General features: G+C 44.1%; 1 protein-coding gene across 1 annotated transcript in view; it reads left to right on the top strand.

Annotated features, from left to right (window-relative positions):
• SYPL1 (synaptophysin like 1) overlaps positions 1 to 21,873 on the top strand; it is a 39,283-nt gene extending 17,410 nt beyond the window's left edge. Inside the window, exons 4-5 of the mRNA XM_029615902.1 lie at positions 17,335 to 17,517; positions 20,246 to 21,873. Coding sequence (XP_029471762.1) covers positions 17,335 to 17,517; positions 20,246 to 20,386 — 324 coding nt within the window. The 3' untranslated portion in view covers positions 20,387 to 21,873. The remainder of the gene's footprint in view (positions 1 to 17,334; positions 17,518 to 20,245) is intronic.
• The last annotated feature ends 2,130 nt before the right edge of the window (positions 21,874 to 24,003 follow it).

Below are 24,003 nucleotides of genomic sequence, written 5' to 3'. Positions count from 1 at the left end.
ATAAAACTAGTGCCTGTAACGGCGCTTTACATTGAACAAGTTTACCAAAATACAATTAAAAACATATTGAAACTTAATAACTAGAAAGTAAAGGGAAAGGTGGGGGAAATAAAGAATTAAACTAAAATTAAAATAACATGTTTACAAAAGGGTAAAAGAAGAAAAAAAAGGGGGGGGGGGAAGTGACAGCAGAATAAAGTTAGATTAATAAATTATTGTAGGGGAAAAGTGACAGAGGAGTTATTGAAGGGGAAAGTGGCAGAAGAATAAACGTAGATGAAAATTATTGTAGGCAAAAATTGCAAGTATGTACAATAATAGGGATTAACATAATTTAACATATGTGCAGGGTAAGGGGTGAAGGTGAGGAGGAGGGAGGGGAGCAAAGGGGTAGGAGAGGGGGTAGGGTATGGTTGGGGCTATGACTGGGCCACTCCTTAGCTACTTCAGTGTAGCTTGGCTGTGTGCTTTGGTTGTCATGCTGAAAGGAGAACTTCTGTCCCATTTTCAGCATTCTTGCATAGGGCATCAGGTTTTCCTTGGACCCTTCTATCCTAACAAGTGCCTCAGTCCCTGCCAATGCTGCCTCCAACATGTTTCATAGTAGGGATGTTCTCTAGATGTGCTGTTAGGTTTGCACCAGGTGTAGCTCTTTTTTTTTTTTTTTTTCTTTCAGGCCAAAAAGGCAATGTGTTGAATTTTCAAACCATAAAGTATTTTGGTACATGATTGTAGAATCCCCTGGATGTTCCTTTGCATACTTCATATGGGATTTAAGGTGAGCTTCCTTCTTGCCACCTTACCACAAAGGCCAGATTTGTGGCGTAGTTTGGATATTATCACATGTAAACTCCTCCCAAATCGGTAGTCTTTCTCAGTCATCCAGTTTGGAGGGATGGCCTTATCTAGAAAATTGTATGTGTAAGCTCATAATCTCAGGATATCCAGGGAAAATATAGGGAATATAACAAAGCCCAAAAAATAGTTAAATTTAATTTTAATCAAAGTAAATAGATTTGTAGGACCATGATGGACTCCTAAGATAACAACCAATAATAAAGACACATTCAGCAATAGGGTCCATTTAATGTTGCTTTTGCTGGTGCAATCGTACAATAACACTGTCAAGTAATCACAAATGTGCATGTGACTTAAACTCTCACAAGAAAACTTCAAAGTAGTTAGCTTGTAGAATAAACCACAGTCTACTCCATCCAAACTACGACTGTGACATGATGCTGTGCTTCGAAAATGTCTACATTGGAGTTGTTTAACTATTCTGCATGCCAAAAACAGTTCCACTTATGCTGCTCATAAGTCTGTCAAAAGTGGAAGATGCCAGTCTAGGGAAGCCATCTACCTTCCACTTTTTAATAATGGTCTTAACTATGCTCCAAGGGATATTCAGGACTTAGCAATTCTTTTTTTTTTTTTTATCCATCCCCAGATCTGTGCCTTTGCCCAACTTTGTCTTGGAGTTTTGTTTTTTTTTTTTTACATCTCCTTGGTGCTTATGGTTGTGTCTTTGCTTTGGCATGCACTGTTGAATAGATGGAGCCAACAGGAACTGCTGGATTTGTCCTAGCAGTATGTGGGCCAGTTCACTTGGTGTGTGCTTTTCAGGGCAGTTAGTTACACCAGAGCTTTTTTAGTACTTAGGATTGCTACAAAAGTACAAAGGGACTTGACACTTATATAACCAAGCTATTCCATGCTTTCATTTCTACTTCATTTTCTAAGGATTTCTGGAATGTATTTTTCTCCTAAGACCAGCAGGATGGTAGTTCTCACAAGTGAGTGACATCAGATGTAGCCAGGCATGGAAAACATTTTTGTCAAATTTCTACAAACTTTGACTGGCACATTGAGCATGTCCAGCATGCCACAATCCACCCGTCCATGTGGGGTCCCTCTTCAGTCTCTTCTTTTCCACAGAACTGTCGTCTCATGGATGTGGAGCTTGCGCTGTTTTTTGTAGAAAAACTTGCACATTTGAGTACTCTTTGGTTCTGTTCCCGCACCAGGTTCCTCGACATCGTCCTGGCTCTAGTTATTGGGTGTCGCGGTGAGATTTTGCGTCTCTTCAGTCAATCTCTGACTGTGCTGGTTCCCAGTGACTGCCAACCATCGACCGCTTGTCTGTTACTTTTTGAAATGGCATCAGGTTTTCGCCAGTGCCCCCACACTATGTCCATTACAGACCCTCACGAGGTCTTGTAACTGGGTGCATAGCAAGATGTCAGGGAGTGTCACTGACTCTGAGGACCTGCCCTCTGAGCTGTCTCCTCCAGAGGAGAAGTGTTGATTTCCCCCCCCCCCCCCCCTTGAAGTCCTGACACTTGCGGGCTTTGTACGGGCCATGGCGGAGTCTGTCCCATTCCAGCTCCTGACGGAGGAGGACTCCCAGCATAAGATGCTGGAGATCATCCAGTTTGTGGATGTGTCTAAGGAATTGGTGGCTGTCCCACTTCCAGACATCTTTATGGATTTGTCTGGCTCTGGGAACACCCCCTCTCTGTATCCCTGGTGAACAGGATGACCAATATGGTGTATCTGGTTCAGCCCACCAAGGGATTTGAGAGGTGTAACTCCCACAGCAATCTGTGGTGGAGTCTGCTCTCAAAAAAGCAAAGCATTCTCAAACTCATACCTTGGCTCCCCCGGGGTAAGAGCACTATTTTATTTAAAAACTTTTCTATACAGTCGTTAAGTTAGCTAACCATCACAACGGTTTACAACAAGGCATGATAAAGAAAATGAGTGGTATAGTTTACAAATTTAATCATGTGCCATCAAAAGTACAGTAACAATGTAATGCAATAATCTGTGTGAAAATTAAGCTTGTATGGGAGGAAAGTCTTCCTGGGCTCCATGTTGGTGGCTCGTATTGCCTACTATCAGCTGTATGAGCCAATATTCCAGGAATCTCTGGAAGCAAATCCAGGATCTGGTTGAGTGCCTGCCTCAGCAACTGCAGAAAGACTTCCTGAAGGTGACCAGTAGAGGTTGGAGTGAGACAAGCATGAGGTCTGGTTGGCTATGATGTCTTTGAGGTGGCAGTGACTGGCATTGGTGTCAGCCGTATGACTTGGCTCTACACCTCCGTCTAAAGGTTCAGGAACAGCTTGTGGATCTGCTCTGTACTGGAGAGAATCTCTTCGGTGACAAGTTTGAGGCAGTAGTGCAGCTAAGGATCATCATGAGACATGCCAGTATTTCTCGGCTAGCACCTTGGACTCAGTCCTCGGGCAAGAAGTCCTCATGGCAAGGGCCTAGGTGCCCTTTTTACTGTCCGAGTAAGTACTATCCTCCGGTTACCAGAGTGAGGTCTCAATGGGATGCTCCTAGAGCTCGCCCTCTGCAAACACAAGTTCCTAGGCCTTAGCTGGAGCCCCAGTAAAGCCCTGCCATGGTGTTTTGACTGGATACAAGGGGAGTATAAGCCAGTCACTGGTGCTGTCGATGGTGGACCCTCCGGTCAGAGGGCGGCTATGGTTTTGTGGACCATTAGCTGTCTGTCACCTTAGATCAGTGGGTCCTGTTCATCGTTCGGGGTTACAGGTTGAATTTCCAGAGTGCCCTGCTAGACTCTTCTCCGTGCCCTGCTTGGGGCTTCTCAGCAAATCAGGAAATACTTTTGAAGGAGCTCTCCACCCTTGTAATGGCCAGGGCAGTCTAACTCGTCCCCCCAGGGTAACGAGGGAGCAGCTTCTACTCCAGATATTTCCTGAGTCCAAAGAAAAGTAGGGACCTCCCATCCTATTCTGGATTTGCGGGCCTTGAACAAATTCCTAGAACTGGCAAAGTTCAAAATGGTCTCTCTCGGCACCCTGATATCTCTCCTGCAGAGAGAGAACTGGCTATGCTCTCTTGATCTAAATGACAACTACACCCACATCGAAATTTCCCATGTCTACAGGAAGTACCTGCGGTTCATGTTGGGCGAGAACCACTTCCAGTACCGGGTGTTGCCATTCGGTCTGGCATCTGCACACCGCATTTTCACCAAGTGCCTAGTGGTGGTGGGCACTTACGGAAGCTACATGTGCAGGTTTTTTCCCTACCTGGACGACTGGCTCAAGTGCCACCCAGAAGGGAGAGCTGTGGTGTCTGCACTCCACCATTTGGCTATTGGAGGCTTTGGGTTTTCTGGTCAGCTACCCGAAGTCAACTGGTCTCATTACCACAGTTGGACTTCATTGGGGCCAAGTTCAATATGGTGCGGGCTAGGGTGTTTTTATCCTGGGATTGTGGCTCATCTTAGTGGCCTTGGCGGGAGCAAGATCTGGGTCGCCAAGTTTCCATGCACTGTATGCTCCAGCTGTTGGGACACATGGCAGCGACCATCTGTGTCACTCCCTTTGCTCATCTGCATATGCGCAGGGCTTAGTGGGCCCTCCGATCCCAGTGGCGCCAGGGCCTTCAAGTGCACATCCGGGTTAATCAACCACTCCAGGTCGCCTTGGCATGGTGGGAGACCCTATCCACTTGGAAACTGGTCCCCTTTCTAGCCCTTCTCTACTCAAGGTGTGTTCACAATGGGTGCCTCCCATCTTGGGTGGGGTACCCATGTAGAGGGTCTTCACATCCAAGGTCAATGGTCCGCTCAGGAAGCATAGCAGCAGATAATCTTCCTGGAGCTCCAGGCAATTCGAAACGTGCTTTAGACATTTCAGGATCACCTTGCCAACAAGGTCGTCCTCATTCAGACTGACATCCAGGTGGCAACATGGTACCTCAGCAAACAGGGAAGTACGAGATAGTTCCTCCTATGCCAAGAGGTGGTCCAGATCTGGTCATGGGATCTATCTCGAGGCATGCTGCTCCGTGCCATGTACCTTCCAGGGATGGAGAATGTAGTGGCGGATGGCCCGAGTCGCTCGTTCCAACCCGATGAATGGTCCCTGAAGCAGGAGGTTCTGTCTTTTGGGGGAACCAAGGACATGGATGTGTTCACCTCCCCCCTGCAACAAGAAGATAACTCTGTTCTGCTCCTTCATCGGGGAGAATGGCAAGCCGATATCCTTTGCATATCATTGAAACAGGGGCCTCCTGTATGCGTATCCTCCGCGTCCACTGGAAGAACTTCCTGAAGCTCCAGCAGGACCAGGGGACCATGATCCTCATCGCTCCTTACTGGCCATGGCAGATCTGGTTCCACTCCTGCAAGATCTCGCCCTGAGGGAGCCGATCAGTCTGGGGACTTCCCCAGACCTTATCATACAGGATCGGGGCAGGCTGTGTCGTCCCAACCCCCAAGCCTTTATTACTCACGGTATGGATGTGAAAGGCTGATTTTACAGCCCTTGGACTTCTCAGATGTGGTTCCCTGGTGTTGCTGGAGTCGAGGAGACAGTATACTAGGAAACCTTATGGTCTAAAGTGGAAGAGGTTCTCTGCTTGGTGTGAGAGTCACTGTTTGGACCCATTCTCTTGCTCCACCCCTAAGCTGCTGGACTATCTGCTACATCTCTCTGAGTTTGGCCTAAAAACCAATTCAGAGTGCATCTTAGTACTATTGGGGCTTACCACCAGGTGGAGTTTGGTGTCCCAGTCTCATGCACCTTATGATGGGGTGCTCCATGCAAGGTCTGCTTCAACTAAAGCCTCCCCTGTGGCTCCCTGCAGTGTTCTGGGACCTCAGCATTGTCCTGGACCAGCTTATGAAGGCTTTTTTCGAGCTACTGCACTCCTTTGACTTAAAGTTCTTGACTGGAAGGTTGTCTTCCTAGTGGCGGTCACTTCTGTGCGCAGTGTCAGCAAACTTCAAGCTTCGGTGTTGTATCCACCTTACACAAAGTTCTTCCCCGATAGTGTGTGCACAGGACCACCCTAAGTTCCTGCCTAAAGTGGTGACTAATTTCCATCTAAACCAGTCAGTCTTCCTACCCACCTTTTTTCAGAAGCCTCATTCGCACCAGGGTGAACGGGCTCTGCACAGTTTGGATTGCAGAAGAGCCTTGGCCTTCTACCTGGATCGTCCAGCACGCCATAGGCAGGCCACGCAACTCTTCATCTCTTTTGACAGGAACAGATCGGGAGTTGCGGTTGCTAAGCATACCCTGTCCAACTGGCTAGCAGATTGCATCTCCTCCTGCTTTGCTCAGGCAGGACTGTAGCTTGGGGGCCATGTCAAGGCTCATTCTGTCAAAGCCATGGCAGCTTTGGTGGCCCACTTGAGAGTGGTCCCTGGGACAAGATTTGCAAGGCTGCGACATAGGAGTTCCCTCCACACCTTTGCCTCGCACTACTACCTGGACAAGGACGGCCGATGCAATAGCAATTTCGGCTACTCTATCCTCCGAAATCTCTTCCAGATGTAAAACCCAACTCTTCCTGCCTCATGCCCTTTGTTTGGGTTCAGGCTGTTCCCCTGTGTTAACAGCAACTCAGTTGTGCCCGTTAGCACCTGGTTATATGTGCCTGTTGGACCCCTGGTTTCGGGAACAACCTGTATCTAGGTATTCACCCACTTGTGAGGCTTACCATCCTGCCTGTCCTAAGAGAAAGCAGAGTTGCTTACCTGTAATAGGTTTTCTCCTAGGACAGCAGATGTTAGTACTCAGGAAACTTGCCTGCCACCCCGTGGAGTTGTTTTCTCCTAGTCTATTTTTTTGTAATTCTATATTAAGACTGAAGAGGGATGACTTGTGGATAGTGGTATGCTGGGCATGCTCAGCGTGCCGGTCAGTTTCTAGAAACTTTGACAAACGTTTTCCGTGCCAGGCTCCATCTGATGTCACCCATATATGAGGACGTGCGTCCTGCTGTCCTAGGAGAACACCTGTTACAGGTAAGCAACTCTGCTTTTACTTGATTTCTGGGCTAGAATGTGTGGATATATAGAACAAACATTTTAATGCATTTTAATTCCAGGCTATAAGGCAACAAAAGGTGGACATTTGTGAAAGGGGTGTAGACTTCTGTAGTAACTGTATATTGTAAATGGGTTGGACTGTAATTCAGAATCTTAGTAGCATGCAAATACATCTTGCAATGTTTGAATATAAGAAAATGGCAGCTGAATGCTTTTCGCAAAAAAAAAAAAAAAAATACTGCTGCATGCTAATACTTCTGAAATTTAAATTACATGTAACAAAAACTGCTTTAACATTTTTCTGGTGCTGTCCTATTGGCACCAGAGGAAAGAGGAAGACAGCTTATGACCCAGAAAGCTGATCTATACTTTACCAAATCATATGGGCCCCTTTGGCAGCTTTTGGAACAGAAAATGTAAGCTAGTTAAAGAACTAGTTATTAAGGGTTTTGTGAGGTTTTATTTTTTTGTCATCTTCCTACCCTGCCCTGTTTTACCCTCCATCTTTGAAAACATCCTTCCCAGTCAGCATATTGCAGTGGTTCTATGAAAACTTTGCTGGCTGGAGGGGTGCCTTCATGCCACCACTTGGGCAGCAGGCATCACCTTGGCAGTGACAGCCATCTTCCTTCCCTCCCTTCCAGACCCGAGAGTGCTAATGGTGGGGGCGGGGGGTTGGGTCAGTATCAAAACCAACTGACCCTGGATCACCTGCATCACAGTGCACAGCATTATGGCTTGAAGCATGGGGTCTGGTCCCAGTATTACATATTTAGTATGTAAATATGAAAAGGGCAGCAAGGAGCGAGTCCAGTGTGTGCTGTTTGAGGCATGAGAAGGGTGGGGAAGTGGAAGGCAATGCTTCAAAGAAGAAATAGGTTGAATATAAAATTGTTGTAGAGACATTGAGCTGTAAAAGAAAAGTGGAAAAATAATGTACAGAAAATTAAACAGCATAATTTTTTTTCTTGCTGCAAGGATTTTAAGCAAGTAAACTATAGTGGTAAGTGTGAAGCAGCTACTTCATTTTGAAACACTATTATGCCAGTGTCATGTATTTAAATTCTTGATCATTACTGATGTATAAGATAATTGATTACATACACAGTGAACATGTATTTCCAGATTTACTTGATGCTCTAAAAGTGAAAATGTTATTGTTTGGTTAAAATGTTTGTGTCTTTGAATAAAACAAATTGTCCCATGCATGTGCTGGATTTCTCACCTAGCATCTTTATTTCCATGTATTCAAGTGGACTTGCATGGCAATCGCGCTACTTCTATAGTCTGGTAGGAGCAGAAGAAAAAAATCTGTAATTTTCAAAGCATCCTTTTTTTATGGCTCATTTCAATTTAAAGCTAAATATTGTATAATAGAAGAGGAGCCTCTAGCCCATTTGTGAATCAGGTATTAGCATTTTTTGAGGGCACATGTTAACTTAAGTTACACGGGTACTTTTAAACTTGCACAAACCACCCAGTATTCAAAGATAAAGCACTCACATAATTTGTTTGTATATTGGGTTGTTAAAGTACATGGATAAAATGTATGCAGGTACCTTATTCTTTATGCCTTCATTTAAAGTTGCTCGTTTCCGAGCGTGTAGCAGATGGACTCAGGATCAATGGGTATAGTGTACTCCTGATAGCAGTTGGAGACTGATCAGATTTCAATCTGACGTCAGCCCTAGTACATATACCCCTGCAGGAAGTGCAGCTCTTCAGTATTTTCTATCTCCATAGCAGTTAGGGACTACTTGCACGCTCTCACAGCGTTAGAGCAACATTTAACAGAGAAAAGAACCCAAAATAAAACTTACTTATCAGCAAGCCCTGCTCTCTGGCAGTGACACCTTGTGGTCCATCCCCCAGTTGAGAATTCCCGAGGTGATTTCCGTGGTCCCTCGGAGGTGAGCCTCTGGTGGCCGACCTTCAGGGACCTAGCCCCCCGATCTCGGGCATGGCTGAGAGGCAGCGGGTGCAACCTCGAGCGTGGCGGTGAAGGTATTTTCCCTCTGCCCCCACAGCTGGAGACTGCCAGACCGAAACCAGGAAGCGCTGACAAGGTAAGGTAGAAATCTTGTTTAAAGACGCTGGTCTCCGAAGCTCGATGAGTCGCACAGGTCACCGGCCGGGACCAGTGCCACCGGGTTGATCTGCCCTCGCAGGGCTAGACCCCAGTTAGATCCAAGGGCTCACCCACGTGGAGACCCTCCGATGTGGTCGCCATATTGCCCGCGTGGTCGCCGTCGCCATTTTGGCCCTGTTCACCGCCCTGTCTGCAGTCTCGATCCGTGCGCATAAGGCGAGCTGTGCACACAACATTCCTTGTGCGCACAACTTACACACTGAAGTACCGTACACACAGGTTATGCCCGCAACTCGCGCTTACTGGGCCAGGCGCATAACTGCGACTTGTGTGCACATCCTAGGCATACATCCATCCACGCACATATTCGACGCACCGGAGCGCATAATATATTCTACTTGCCTATATGCATGGCACCGTGGGAAAAGGAGCTCAAGGTTCAGAGCCTCTGCCCAACATTCCACATCAAGAGCAGCACAACATGAAGAGGCCGACGCCCTGTGTATCCAGTGCGAGGAGGCCCTGGGGGATCAAGCCCAGGGCCAGTCCCATCCGGGCCTGAGTGCTAGCTTCTCATTAAGTACTCCGGACCCCGCAATTCGCAGCGGGACACCACCTCAAATGGGGGGCCCCCCCAAGGACACAGCGTCCCCTAGCTTGGACCCAGTGTCTGTCTCCTGGGTGGAATTTTTCAAAGGCCTGCACTCCTTCGTTCACATGCAGATGGAGCCTCAGATATCACGGCCACAGCCTTCACCAGAGGACCTCTATGCTCCAGGCCCCTCTAGGCTCAGGGAAGCGAATCCACCACCCGGAAGTCCCACGTACGGGGACATGGACATCTTAGAGGGGGAACTCCCCCCCGCCGGAGACAGAGCCTCACAGGACCATGAGACGCTTCTTTACAAAGGATGAGCTTCCAGACCTGGTCACCTGCAGCCTGAAGGAGCTTGCTGTCCCAGGCACAAGTGCCTCGGGGGAGCCTAAGACGAATCCCCTGCTAGAGGGACTCCGTCAGACCTCCCGCCATTTCTCTCTGTTACAAGCCTTCCAACAGCTAATTGACCTGGAATGGATTGCTCCAGAGTCTTCATTCAAAGGCAGCCATGTATCCTCTGGACCCGGCGGCCAAAGACCTTCTGACATGCCCAAAGGTGGATGCCATGGTCTGCGCAGTCTCTTGAAGCGCACTACTATCCCAGTGGAGGGAGGCGTAGCACTCAAAGATGCCCAAGACAGACATCTGGAATCCATTCTTAAACAGTTCTTTGACGTCGCTGCAATGGCCCTACAGATAGCCGCCTGCTGCACTGTAGTAACACGTGCCTGTCTATCACAGATCAGGAGCAACACCCCTGGGGAAGCCATGGAGGCAGCAGTATCATTCCTCGTGGATGCTGCTTCCGACCTGATGCGCACCGCAGCTAGAGGAGAGTCATCAGCTGTGGCAGCCAGGAGGCATCTCTGGCTCTGAAGCTGGTCGGCCGACACGTCCGCAAACAAGACTTACAAGGATGCCCTTCATGGGATCTCTCCTGTTCTGCAGCGAATTAGAGAAACTGACAAATGGGGCGAGTCCCCACTGCCGCGGCTACCGGAGGACAGGAATAAGAGAAACCAGCAACCCTTCCCCTGATCCTCCAGGGGCAGAGGTTCAGAGCGCTTCAATCCATACAGAAGCACTTATCAAGCGCCTCGTCCCACAGGCAGGAACCAGTGCTTTCGGAACAGGCACAACAAAAGGGGAACCAGCTCGGGTCCAGGCCCCAGCCTCACCCCACAATGAGAATCAGCCGACCCGCCCAAAGGAAGAAGCCATAGGGGGCAGACGTGCCCTATTCTACCAAAGATGGGTCAAGAAAGCTTCGGACAAGTGGGTCCTAACCATCATTCGAGAGGGGTGTACTACCTGAATTTCCTCCGAGCCCCTCCGGACAAGTTTGTGGAATCCCCCTGCAAGAGGGTGGCAGTGGAGGCTATGCTGAGCAGATTACTGGCCCTAGAGGCCATAACCCCAGTACCTCCTCAGCAAATAAATACTGGACATAAAATAGATGGAATAATCGTCCCCAAGAAAGGGGGTACATTCAGGCCCATTCTGGACCTCATCTGTCAACCGTCACCTGCGGATTCCCCACTTCTGCATGGAAACCCTATGCTCCGTAATAAGAGCGATACAACCGGGAGAGTTTCTCACATCCCTGGACTGTCAGAAGCATACCTACACATTCCGATCCATCAAGATCATCAGCGTTTCCTACGCTTCAAAATCCTGGCCCGTGACTACCAGTTCCGGGCACTACCCTTCGGGCTAGCCACAGCACACTGGACATTCAACAAGATCGTAGTGGTAGGGCGGCAACACTGAGGAAGGAAGGGATCCTCGTACACCCTTAACCAGACAATTGGCTGATCAGGGCAAAATCCCCAGAGGAAAGTCACCAGGCAACCAACAGAGACAAAACTCTACTGGAGAGCCTCGGATGGGTGGTCAACACAAATGAGCAGTCTGCAGCCCTCAGTCTCTAGAATACTTAGGAGTCCGCTTCGACACCAAGGAAGACAAGGTCATTCTTACACAGACAAGGAGATCAAAACTGAGAAACCATTTGCAAACCCTGCTGAGCGAACCTCGCCCCATAGCGTGGGATTACCTACAAGTCCTTGGGCTCATGGCATCCACTCTGGAGGTAGTACCATGGGCACAAGCTCACATGAGACCCCCTACAGCGCTCTCTCCTATCGCAATGGAATCCACTGTCTCAGAACTACACCGTACGTCTACAGCTCCCGGGCAGAGTTCGGACCCAACTACGATGGTGGCCACAAGTCGACCACCTGAGCCAAGGAACAAGACTATCCTCACAGACCTGGATCCTGCTCACTATGGATGCCAGCCTATGAGGATGGGGCGCACACTGCGAAGAGCAAACCGCCCAAGAGCAGTGGAACGCGGAAGAATCGGGATGGAACATCAATCGCTTAGAAGTCCGGGCAGTCAGACTAGTCTGCTTATGGTTCGGTCACAGACTCCGAAACAAAGCGGTCAGTCATGTCTGACAGAGCCACAACAGTGGCCTACATCAACTGTCAGGGAGGAACCAGGAGCCAACAGGTGTCTCTGGAAATAGACCCTCTAATGTCGTGGGCGGAAGGGAACCTCCAAGAGATCTCGGCCGTCCACGTCACCGGGAAAGACAACATCATGGCAGACTACCTTAGCAGAGAAAGTCTAGACCCAGGAGAATGGAAGCTATCGACCACAGCATTCCAACTAATAGTGAACCGTTGGGGAATACCAACCACAGACCTTCTGGCAAACCGGTCCAATGGCCCACTGCCCAGTTACTTCAGTCGCAGGCGGGAACCTCAGTCCCAGGGGATCGACACCCTGGTGCAGACCTGGCCACAGGAGACTCTGCTGTATGCCTTCCCGCTGTGGCCCCTATTAGGCGCCATCATCCACAAGATTGGTCTAGGGGACCAGTACTTCTTGTGGCCCCGGACTGGCCAAGAAGACCATGGTATGCAGACATGCGAAGACTACTGACAGGGACTCCCCTGCCACTACTTCCACCCAGAGACCTGCTCCAGCAAGGGCCAATCCTCCACGAGGATCCAGCTCTGTTCTCTCTTATGGTCTGGCCATTGAGAGGGCTTGCCTGAGAGAGCAGATACTCGGGGGCTGTAATTGACACCCTACTCAGAGCACGCACGTTCTCTACATAAGTATTTGGAGAATATTCAAAGCCTAGGTGCGAGGACCACAACATCATTCCACGCTCAGTCAAAATTCCTGTGATCTTGGAATTCCTACAGAAGGGATTGTCCCTCAATTCCATCAAGGTACAGGTGGCCGCATTGTCATGCTAAGGATCTAAGCGTGAGGGCGACACCATAGCCTCTCACCCGGATGTTTCACGCTTCCTGAAAGGAGACGAGCACATCCACCCCCCACCCCCCTCTCTAAAGTGACTGGTACCTCTTTGGAACCTCAACCTGGTCCTGAATTTCTTAGCAGGAGCCTCTTTCAGACCGCTCCGTGGCCTGTCTCTCAGACTACTAACATTGAAGACGGCCTTCCTGCTGGCAGTTTGTTCAGCTCGTTGTATATCCAAGCTACAAGCACTGTCCTGCCGGGAGCTGTTCCTCAGACTCACCCTGGGAACCATCCAGTTATGCACCGTTCAGTCGTTCCTCCCCAAAGTGGTGTCCCACTTCCATATCAACCAAACCATCTTGCTACCATCGCCAGATGAACATAAGAATTCGGAAGAGGCTCGAAGTCTAAGCAGAGTGGGAAAGGATTCCACTGCCAGTCTCTTCAAATTACTGGGTCATGGATTATGACTTTGAAACACCAGATCTCATTTGCCTCTAATACCTCTCATTTCTAACAGACATCCAACTCAGATTTTTATGATGTCTGGAAGATGTACAGGTCCTAGTTTCTGAAGAGGATGTATCGCTACCTACGCCAGGTCAGAGGACACGTCTGCCTCTGACCAAGTAGTGGCGTTAATGAAGGATTTCTTTACCTCTTTTTAATGGCTTAAGACAAGGAGGGTACCATTCAATTTGTCCTTTCCAGAATATCAACTTTACTACAAGGAGTCCCACTATCTCCAGTTCATAACCCCCCAAAGGGGTGCTAGACCATAGCTTTCGCTTGCAGCAAATTCTAGCTGTTTGGAGGAGGTTCACCAGGAATACATTGCTCTGAGGTGACTTAGGACCCCTTCTTGGTTGCCATCTAATAATGGAGCCCCTGGAGAGCAAACCAGGACGTCTAGAACATTCTTGTCCCCCGAAGGATCTAGACAAGTTTAGGGAAAAGCTTAAGAGTAAATGTTTGTAAAGGGCCAAGACCCTTGTGCAAATGTTTAGAGTCTTCTCCAAATTCTGGAAACACCAGCGGAATTAGCAGCCCTTTTGGTCCATCAAATCCTGCAAGGATTCCAAATGTGAATGGAGAAAATCCTATTACCTACACCCCAGTAGCAAGGAAACTTGACCTTAAATAGTGAGAAGGAGAGCAGTGCAGTGAAGATTGCCCCCCCCCCCCCCCCCCTCCTGGCTTGTTACGGCGGTTACTACCCCAAATCAAATAAGCCTGATACTTCACTTTCAATGCATATACAGCATAGTTCTCTGCTTCAACGGCAGGGGAGAAGAAAAACTGATACTTCACACATCCAGCAGAGCTCTCTGCTTCAACGGCAGGGGAGAAGAAAAGAGGGTTCGCACTCACAAAGCAGGGAGTAGCTGGCTTGTTACGGCGGTTACTACCCCAAACCAAATGTGCCTGATACTTCACTTTCGATGCATATCCAGCATAGCTCTCTGCTTCAACGGCATGGGAGAAGAAAAACAACCAATAAGGGCTGTATAACATAGTCTGGGTAAAACAAATAAGCATGGGTGTAGCTTGCTTATTGCGGCGGCTACTACCCCTAACTAATCAAGCTACATATTTCACTTGGATGCAGCTCCATCACTGCTCTCTACATTAAAGGTGGGGGTGGAAGGGAAATAGAACCAAGAGCTAAGAGAAACAGATAAGTATGAGAGAGAGAAATGTGTGAAGCTTGCTGGGCAGACTGGATGGGCCATTTGGTCTTCTTCTGCCGTCATTTCTATGTTTCTATGACGAGAGAGTTCATGCTGACGTTACTACTCAGGCACATCCTTCTCTTTAAAATCAGTATGGCAGCAGCATGCTGCCAAAGCCATGCAACAAAGGGGCATACCCCTTCTGCCTGATTTAGGACTGACTTGTTTGACCCCTCAATGGGCAAGTAAAGGAATAGGAGAGTCTTTTCTTTGATGTCTGTGGTCCCCACCAAAGAACAGATGGGCCAATGCATCATCTGGCAAGTTTTAGGAGCCAGAATGGACAGTGAACCAGAGACTACTTTCAGGAGCCTCACTGAGTCCAGGTACCAATCTACCCCTACCACTGCCTATTTTGGATATTGATACATCTTTACCTACTTTAACTCCAAGGGAACTAAATTTTCCATGTAGTGTAAGTAGATGCTAATAGCGGTTGACATTTAATTTGTCACTCACTCTACTGGAGTATATTTATTAAGGAGAAGGCATCATGTATTGTAATAACTGGGGAACTGGCCCGTGCTGCCTTCTGTGGAACTAACGTGGTGGCATGGGCACCTTTACCTTGGGTATTTTGGTTTTACTGCAAGATACAGGAAAAGTTCAGGAACCTTCAAATATCTCTATGCTTGATATTTGGAGGGTGGTGTATAAACTTGATAGGACTTAATCTACTATGGTGCAACTGCAGAATTATATAACAGCAGATATTTGAGTAAAAATTCAAGAGCAAGATGTTCAGCTTAGCGCTGTGGACAATTCAGTAGTTAAATTGAACTCAAGTATCTGCTTTACAAGCAGTGGAAGCGCTCATGTTAAAGATAGCCTGAAGTTACATGGTCAGATTGCGAGGATGGAAAAATTCTATGAGAAGGAAGAACTTACATTTTTTGAATTTTCCAGTAACCAGATTGATGTCGCTGTTGGAATTACTTAAATACATTTTGCTTTTTTCATTGGATAAATGCCCTGCTTTTTAAAAATAAATAAATAAATAAAATAAAAAAAATCTTGCTGAATAGAATGGTTGAAGCTTCGGTTGAAGGGGAAGTAGACTTACTTCAAAGCCCCTCCCTATCCACTTTTCTTGAGTCCATCTTTTTATGACATTCTCTTAAGAGCAACTCTTCTGGTTACTTTTGTGGCAGAGTAGGATAGAGATCTGATTTTTCAATAACTTTGACAGTACAAAACTAGACTTTTATGGTCAGCAATTGTATGTATTTCCAGATCTATTACATATTACACAATTTCATAGCAGTTTTTATAGTTAGGTTGTAATGATAGGTGGAACATTTTCTCTTAAATATCTGTGCAACTGTATGATAACATAAGAAAAATAGTTTTATTTTTGTTGACCAACTACATCTCAAATTTTTCTTAAGATAAAGCTGAGGGTTAGTGATATTAGGGTAGATTAAAGTGTTTGATTTAGTTCCCCTCAGGTCCAAGTAAGAACTTGATATGGATGTTTCCCTCATAATGTGGGCTAGATTGGAGGTATTGAAAGCATAAATTGTATTTTTGTATTTTTCTTACTCTTTCCTGTGCGACAATATTCTGTTTCATTTTTTCTATAAATGAATAAAATGTCTTTAAAATATAAATAAAAAATGTCCATGGTGTGAGATTGTAAAGCTACTGCATCAATCCAGTGGTGGTAGAATTGGCTTTAAAGAAAGTGAAGAAAATTAAAATCTATTCAGAAACACCACTAGGAAAGGATCTTGTTTTGCAAAAAAGTTTCAAAGTTCCATGCTAAATACAAAGATTTTTACCATCAGCTCTCCATGATATGATTGATTATATTCAAAAACTGAAACCTTTTTTAGCTGGAGAAACTGGAATTGCATGCCATCAACCACTTATGGATGCTGAAGAATGTATATGCCATCTTATTCCTCTTGTCTGAAGCATTTGATATCACTGCTTGCTCCTCAGTTTCCACTGGAGCATGCCACATAGCTTGGTTGAGAGCCAGTAGTCTTCATGATATCCATGAAAAGTTGGCGGATATTACCTTCCTTGGTGAACACTACATTCCTCCACTTGGGACTCCCTGTGGCTAATTCAGCCCTGCTCATCCATGGGAAAAGCAAGTTTGCTTATCTTAAATGGTGTTTTCCATAGATAGTGGGATGAATTAGCCACGCTAAATACCTATCTACCTCACTGGAGAGTCAACTACAGAGTTAGATTTACTGTAGCTCTCAAATTGACTGAAGGTGTTCACAAGGTAACACCCAAGCAGAAATTCCCACACATGCTCAATAGAAATAAAAGCGCTACTAGCTTGGAGAGAGAGATCCGTTCAGTGCCACTTGATGTCATCTATATGTCCTGGCTAATTCATCCTGCTATCTACAGCAAACACCATTTCCTGGTGTGTAGCCGGATGGACTCAGGACCAATGGGTATTGTGCTCTCCTGATAGCAGATGGGAGACGGAGTCAGATTTCAAGCTGACATCAGCCTACATATACCTGTGCAGGAAGCTTAGCTCTTCAGTATTTCTCAGTCTTCATAGCAAATGCGGACACTATTCCAAAACACCATTTACGGTAAGCAAACTTGCTTTACCAATCCAAGTCCTTATAGTAATCATGGTGTGAGTGAATACAGAATTTTTGTCTTGATTAGTGGTACTGCTCGTAAGTTTCATACTTGGGCTAAATCTGCCATTTTTCTGTAGCTTTTTAAGCAAATTTTTTAAAATTACTCATTTTTTTCTTTTTATAATTCATCTTTAATTTGTTGCATTTTATGTTGCGATAGTGGTTAGATAATGACTTGTAGTATGCTTTTGTTTCAGGACTTTGTTATTACCATCATTTTTGCCTTTCTTTGGTTGGTGAGCTCTTCAGCCTGGGCTAAAGCACTTACAGATATAAAATTAGCTACTGACCCGGCTTCATATACTGGTGATTATTGTCCCACTTCTGCCATTTGTAAGCCTGGTGGTGTATCCAGCATGGGTAGTCTGAATGTTTCTGTGGTAAGTATGTCATCTCTTTCTTTTTTTTTTTGGTCTTACTACTTTACTTGCATTAATCATTTTGCAATGTACATGGCTTTTATAACAAGTGATGTTTACAGTGAGACTTTATGACTACATTATGTATTGTGTGATAGGGCTCCTTTTTTTGCTGATCAAGGTCATTATGTAACAAAAGGGGCCTTCAAGTTGCCCCTGTTGCTGATCATTTGATTTCAATCCTCCTTAAAGGAAGGATTCTGCAGATGTGTAAAAACAAATATTGCAGTAAATCAGACAAGATGAATAACTGTAGTAATACCCCCTGATATTGGAGAATCCTCTCCCCTCTCTTTGATATTTGCCAGTCATTCCACAGCAGGTGTGCATAAAACTGGAGGAGCACAATCTTAATGCCTTAGTTGTAAACATGGGGCTATTGTGAGTTTCCCTCTCGGTTTGAGTTCTTTCAGGTTCCTAGGATTTTATTTATATACAGAAAATAAAGCATCAATATTTTTTTTTCTCTGGCCTTTCTTTTATGATAGGCTGCGGGTTCCGACTAAATTTGATGCCAGGAGTAGCATTTGTTAATGTTCTGTTCCTGGTAAAGCTATGTTTGGCTTTCTCTCTCATTAACTAGTTCCTAGTGCTGCTCTAATCCCTTTTTTTTTTTTTTTTTCATCATCACCTTTATCTCCTGTTTTTCCATAAGTGTGCAAAACAAATTAGAATTAGTACATAAAACAGTAAGGACGGTCCCCAGCTTGTCCTATAGCTTTGAGTTAAAGCACTGAATGAAATAAACAGCCACAAGAGTTGCCTCCCTCCCACCCGATTATATAAGATGAAGTTATGAGACTTGCCAAATTGCTGGAGTGACTGTGGGGAGAGTGGATCTAAGACTAACTGGCTCCATATTTTTTTTTTAAGGTCTGTTTGCTTCGTTCCTAATATTTCTTAGGAAAATTTAGTACTAAAAGTCCATTCATGCAGTGGGGAAAACCAGGATTGGATCAACTTGTCCTGGAAAAAAATGTTGACAGTTGGCAACTACATGACACTTTCAGGCCAGTTATGGTTTTGCCCAAAGTTTATTGCTGTTCTGGTTAGGAACAGGATTGAAAAATTCTTGGAAGTATCAGACTAGTTTAACCCTTTACATTGGTTAGTTGATTGGAATGTCAGACTCAGAAAGCACTATTGCTCTATTGACACTTCTCTGCTTGTAAAGTAATATTAGTGTGTTAGAATCAAGAGTTGCTGCCTGTGGTACAGGAATGGTTCAACAGAGCAGTAACAATGAATGCTGTTAGTGTTTAAAATTCTTGGAAGCCATCTAAGTAAACCATGGGATTGCTGGATGATTTGATTTTCATTTAGGAAATCATCATATGCAGGAAAGAGAAAATGTAAGTCAGGTCATATATTATATCAGTGGTTCTCAACTTTTTTTTTTCCCCTTCATGATACCCGTGACATATTGCACACTTCATTTAACAGCTATATAAAAAAAAAAATCCTAGAAATTTTATTGTTGAAAATAATGCAGAAGAAAGATAACATTCTTTAATTTCAATAACTGCTTATAAATATTTTTTTCACAAATTTTCATCTTTGCAGTAAGCAATGAGATCTGGGAACTGATATGCATATGGAGAGCACAGTTCTGACCTCTTCTGGAGTTTATACAGGGCAGGGTTAGTAAATTTCAGCTTTCAACTCGCCATACAAAAAATTCATTAAAATTCTGGTATCCCCTTAGTAATAGTACTTCAGAATCCTTTCCCTGCCAGCCACTTTGTGAAATAACAGTAAAACCTGCTAAAATGAAATTCAGAAATTAAATAGCCTAACAGCCAGGACTTGAACCACAACAGCCTTACCTATGAAAAAGCAAGACTGCAAATATAGAACACAGTACACTTACTATTGGAAAAACAAAGCCAGACTGCTCTAGATTCCTACACAGAATCTGCATCCTAGTTAGCAGAATCCCTCACCGCTGTCAAACATGCAGAATGCAGACTGACTCTTACCTAATACAGAATAAAAGACTATAAATTATAAACAAGCGTACAGAGAAACTGAAACTCCAAGGGGGAAGTGTGGCAGGGCAGGATACAACATGCCTATAAAATTTCAGGCTTGGATTGGTTGGTGGCAGTGACTGCCATAGTTGCGGGAAAAGCAGGAACCAGAGAGCTGTGATGAGGAATTTTAAGTACCAGGCTCTTGACTCTACACTTTCCTCAAGCAGCAAGCACATGTGGCTGTTACAGAAAGCATGGGCTTGCTATGTCAAACTTTTGGGGAGACACCTTCCACCCCTTGGTGACACATCGGTGTATCCTGACACACTGGTTGAGAACCACTGCATTATACTATAGGTTGTTAGAGCTGTAAGCTGCTTCACATGGTTTGTCCAATGTAAATGGATGTAAAAACTCTTAAATAAGTGAATAAGCCTGCTGCTTGCTTTATCTATTTTGATGTTCTGAAGAAGTGAGCAAGATTAGGTCAATGCAAAGTGTCTACTTTCTACTTGTGTTTTTGTATTGTAAGACTCTTCTATGTTGTATTTTAATCTTTTTTTTGTATTATAAGCTTAAGTAATATATTTAATCTCCCACTGTGTGTGTATATGTATATATATATATATTTTCGATCATATAAACACATTTATTGACTTCTCATGAAAATCAATTTTGTTTTGTGAAATCTGTATTTTTCGTTTTGTAAAATTTAGGTTTTTGGATTCCTTAATCTGATTCTGTGGGGAGGAAATGCTTGGTTTGCATACAAAGAGACCAGTTTACATACCCCACCCCCAGGGATCTCTACTGATAAAGGCCCAGGAAGTGTTCCATCACCAGCAGGAATGCCATAAAATGAAATATTATGAAGCACATTTGTATTACAACTTATTGCCAACTGTTTAATATCACTTCATTTTATTTAATAAAAGCAACTAACTTGTTAAAGGGAAGGTCTCAGTTTTGTTTTTGTACATTACATACTTTCAGTGGGGGTCTAAAATTCATCTTTTTTTTCGTCCCACCTCTGGACCGCTTTACTTTTGGTGCATGGTTTTGTCTTCTAAATTATGCTTTACTTTTTTTTTTAGATAAAGTTTTTACCATTGGTGCATTGGGGTACAGTAACTTAATCCCTTTGATGTATTCATGCTAAATAAGGTGGACTGTTTTAATGCATACAAGCTATTCACTCCTATCACGAGCAGAAATCTAGAAAAGAATCTTGAACTATATCAGTCTTCTTTCATATTTACAGAGTTTCTTCTCAGTGGGCACCTGTAGTCCCAACAATTCCCCCTTTTCCATCTCAGTAATTGCACCAAAGCAACTGATACCAATGCGCTCTTTCTTTGCTTGACACATGCTTCTGTCAGCAGTGTGTATCTGCACTGCAGGCTGGGAGTTTGAGGTTCATAGAAGCCAAGATGGCAGTCTGCTGTCCATTTCATTCCTTTTTTAAATTTTTTTATATCAAAGCAGCAGAAAACTGTCAAAATACCTGAGACCCCAAAACTGAAAGAAGCAAATAAGGATTTAAAAAAAATATATATTTTGCAATTGGTGAGACCTTTCCTTTAAATAGATTGATGAATAAAAATACATTCTGCATTTTATGTAAGAATGTACCTTAAATTCAAGATATGAGTATTTAACTGTAAATTTGGTCAATACTGTAAAATGTTTTACAGTGGAAATACTATTTGTAAGTATCTGAGGCAAGTGACTTTTTTTTTTAAACAACCTTTTTTGCATGTAAAGACTTTTTTTTAAGAGGGTTGTATTTCTACATTGCCATACTATTGTCATTTTTACCATTGGATCTTGCTGGTTTAACTTTAAATAAAAGCTTTGTTAAATTACAGTATGCCATACCTCCTGTGCCTTTCAAGAATGATTTAGATTTATTGCCAAACGGCTTGCAAAAATAAAAATAATGCTTGAAATTCAGTTTTTATTGACATCTCTAAGTTAATGTATGCAACAAACTTTTTTTTTTGAAATGTAAATGCAGTTTATTTCCTTTTGTATCATAATGTTCAATAGCGATAGTTGTATAAAAATTTGTTTTTTTAAAGGGGGATTAAGGATTCCTGGTGCAGTGCAATCCCTGATATAAAAACCTGGCACCTTTATTCATTGAAGGTTTTCTCCCAGGCCTGTGTCCAGGTACAATATCCTTACTGAATGGATGCCCTTGGTTCTGTGATTGTCTTAATTTTTTCGCTACAGTGTTAAGTTTTCCATTCAATAGTGTTGCTTTTGGATTACAGTTCTGCAAGATTTAAAGTACCTGTATCTTCAAGAACAATAATAAAAATTATATTTGGGTTGGTTTTTATTGGCTCTTTGTGTGTTACTTTGTTTTTTGCAAGTAGAGGAATATGTCAGTTACAAACCTCTGGCCCCAGAACTTGAGCCTTTCTATGTACAGCAGTAACCAGTTTAATTTAGCTAAACCTTTAAAAATATTTGTCTGACTTAGTAAAGTATTATGACTCCCTTTGGGGATAGAAGTAATTCTAGTAGACTGGGGATGTCACTCTTATTAAAAGTATTTGTAAGGAGGAGGCTGGCTTCTACAAGCCAGTTTGATCTCAGTGGTGGGCAAATTATTAGAATCAATCTGCTGCATTCAAGATACTCCACTGACCTTTCCTGTATTAGTGAAAGACTGAGCCAACATGCTTTTACTAGGAGGTGGTCATGTCGAGCAAATCTAATCAATTTCAGTGACTGGGTGATAAAAGGACTTAGATCAGGGAGAGAAAAGGATGGGATGTAGGGCCAGAGCCCTATGCATGGGGAATAGTCGGTGCTCCTTATCTGAGAGCCCCCAGCTTCTGTTCTAGGCTGCATTCTATAGGGGACAATTGGGGTATGGGTGATGCAGGAAGATTATAGAGCAGAGAGAAACTATGGAGCTTCCTAATGTTGAGAAGCATTCTTTCTGACCCTTCTTGGCAGCAGTTAAAAAAAACAAAACAAACTTGCTGCTAAAGGCTGGTTGGTTGAGTAATAATTAATGGGGCTTTTACTGTATTTATAGGTCAGCGAAGCCTTGAATGCTCTTCCACACAGAAGGCTCAACAGCTGACTAGGCTATGGGAGGGTGGTAAGCTGAGTGTTAGAAACAGTGTGTAATGGACAATGGTTGGCATGACATCTCAGTGCTCTTCAGTGTATAGAAGACTTGGAGTTTGGGGAATTCTGGTGCTCCAGATGGGTTTTATGCTAAGTATATTTCTCTTCAGAACCACTAAGATCTCCCTTTAGAATTTCCTCTACATTGGGAAGTGTCCTTCATTGGTTGACTTTTTTTTTTTTTCCCAGTTTTCATGCAAATGATAGCCAAAGCCATCCTCCTTGAATTGCAGATACAGAGAGAGCCCAGCATGCCTATTTTTACTTGATCTGAAGTATCATACTGACCTGAGAGTGGGTGGCAGCATTTGTCTGTCTTTTCCAGGATGTATATAAAAGGCAGGAAACTGCACATATAATAATTTATTTAAGGCATTTATATACCGACTTTCTTGATACAGATCAAATCAACTCTGTTTACATCGAACTAAGCAGAACTGTAACCAACCTTTCAACAAGTGACAATACGAAGGAGCATAAAAGTTACATTATAACAAGGTTGCCTTAACTGGAAGGAGGAAAAAAAGAGGGGGAGAACAAAGATAATTATTATATACAATGGAGTATAGGAGGGAGGCAGGGGGCCAAACCTCATGATGACTGGTAAGATTAGCGTTTGTTTATTTACATAGGCAAAATAATATTTCAGTGGGAAATAATAATTGCAGTGGGAAAGAAGCAAATGTGAAGTATCAGGTGCAGCTACTTACAGGATTTGATAAGCCTCAACTGCTGCACCAGTGTGTCTGTGGAATCTGCCCTCAAATCAACCACTGTCTCAATGCCTTTGTATTGTGACCCTGAAACCAAGGATCTTATTGGCAAGCAAAATCAGCTGCTATACTACAGTGTTTTGTAGCTTCTTACCTACTCTACATAGTTGAATATAGAACTATTATTTTGGAAGATGTTACAAAACATAACTATCTCCCTCCATAAAGGTAAAATGAAATTTCATCCCCTTATGTAAAGATGTGAACAATGTGCAAAACATCTAGTTAGGCGATCCAATCATGTTTTTGAAATGGCATCGGAGCCTCAGCAATGGTCAACAGTCACTCTTGACTGTGAGTGTCAGGCTTTGCTGAAGATATGTGTGAAAGGTTTGGTAGTGTGCCATAGACTGGGGCCTGTTGCTTAACAGAGGTGGTCAGAGATGCAGTGCATTTGATAAAGAACCATTACATGATGCTCGGGTTGCCTTTGACAGTCCGTTTTTGTCTCTGGAGGTGCTACCTTGGGCTTTTATGTTCAACATGATAGATCTTGCCAACAAGATCAAAAGAGCTTGAAACCTTGTATTGCCAATCAGTCAAAATCAGGATAA

Source organism: Rhinatrema bivittatum, chromosome 9 (assembly GCF_901001135.1).
Source record: "Rhinatrema bivittatum chromosome 9, aRhiBiv1.1, whole genome shotgun sequence".
Taxonomy (NCBI): Eukaryota; Metazoa; Chordata; class Amphibia; order Gymnophiona; family Rhinatrematidae; genus Rhinatrema; species Rhinatrema bivittatum.
This window is presented reverse-complemented; position numbering and strand designations above follow the sequence as displayed.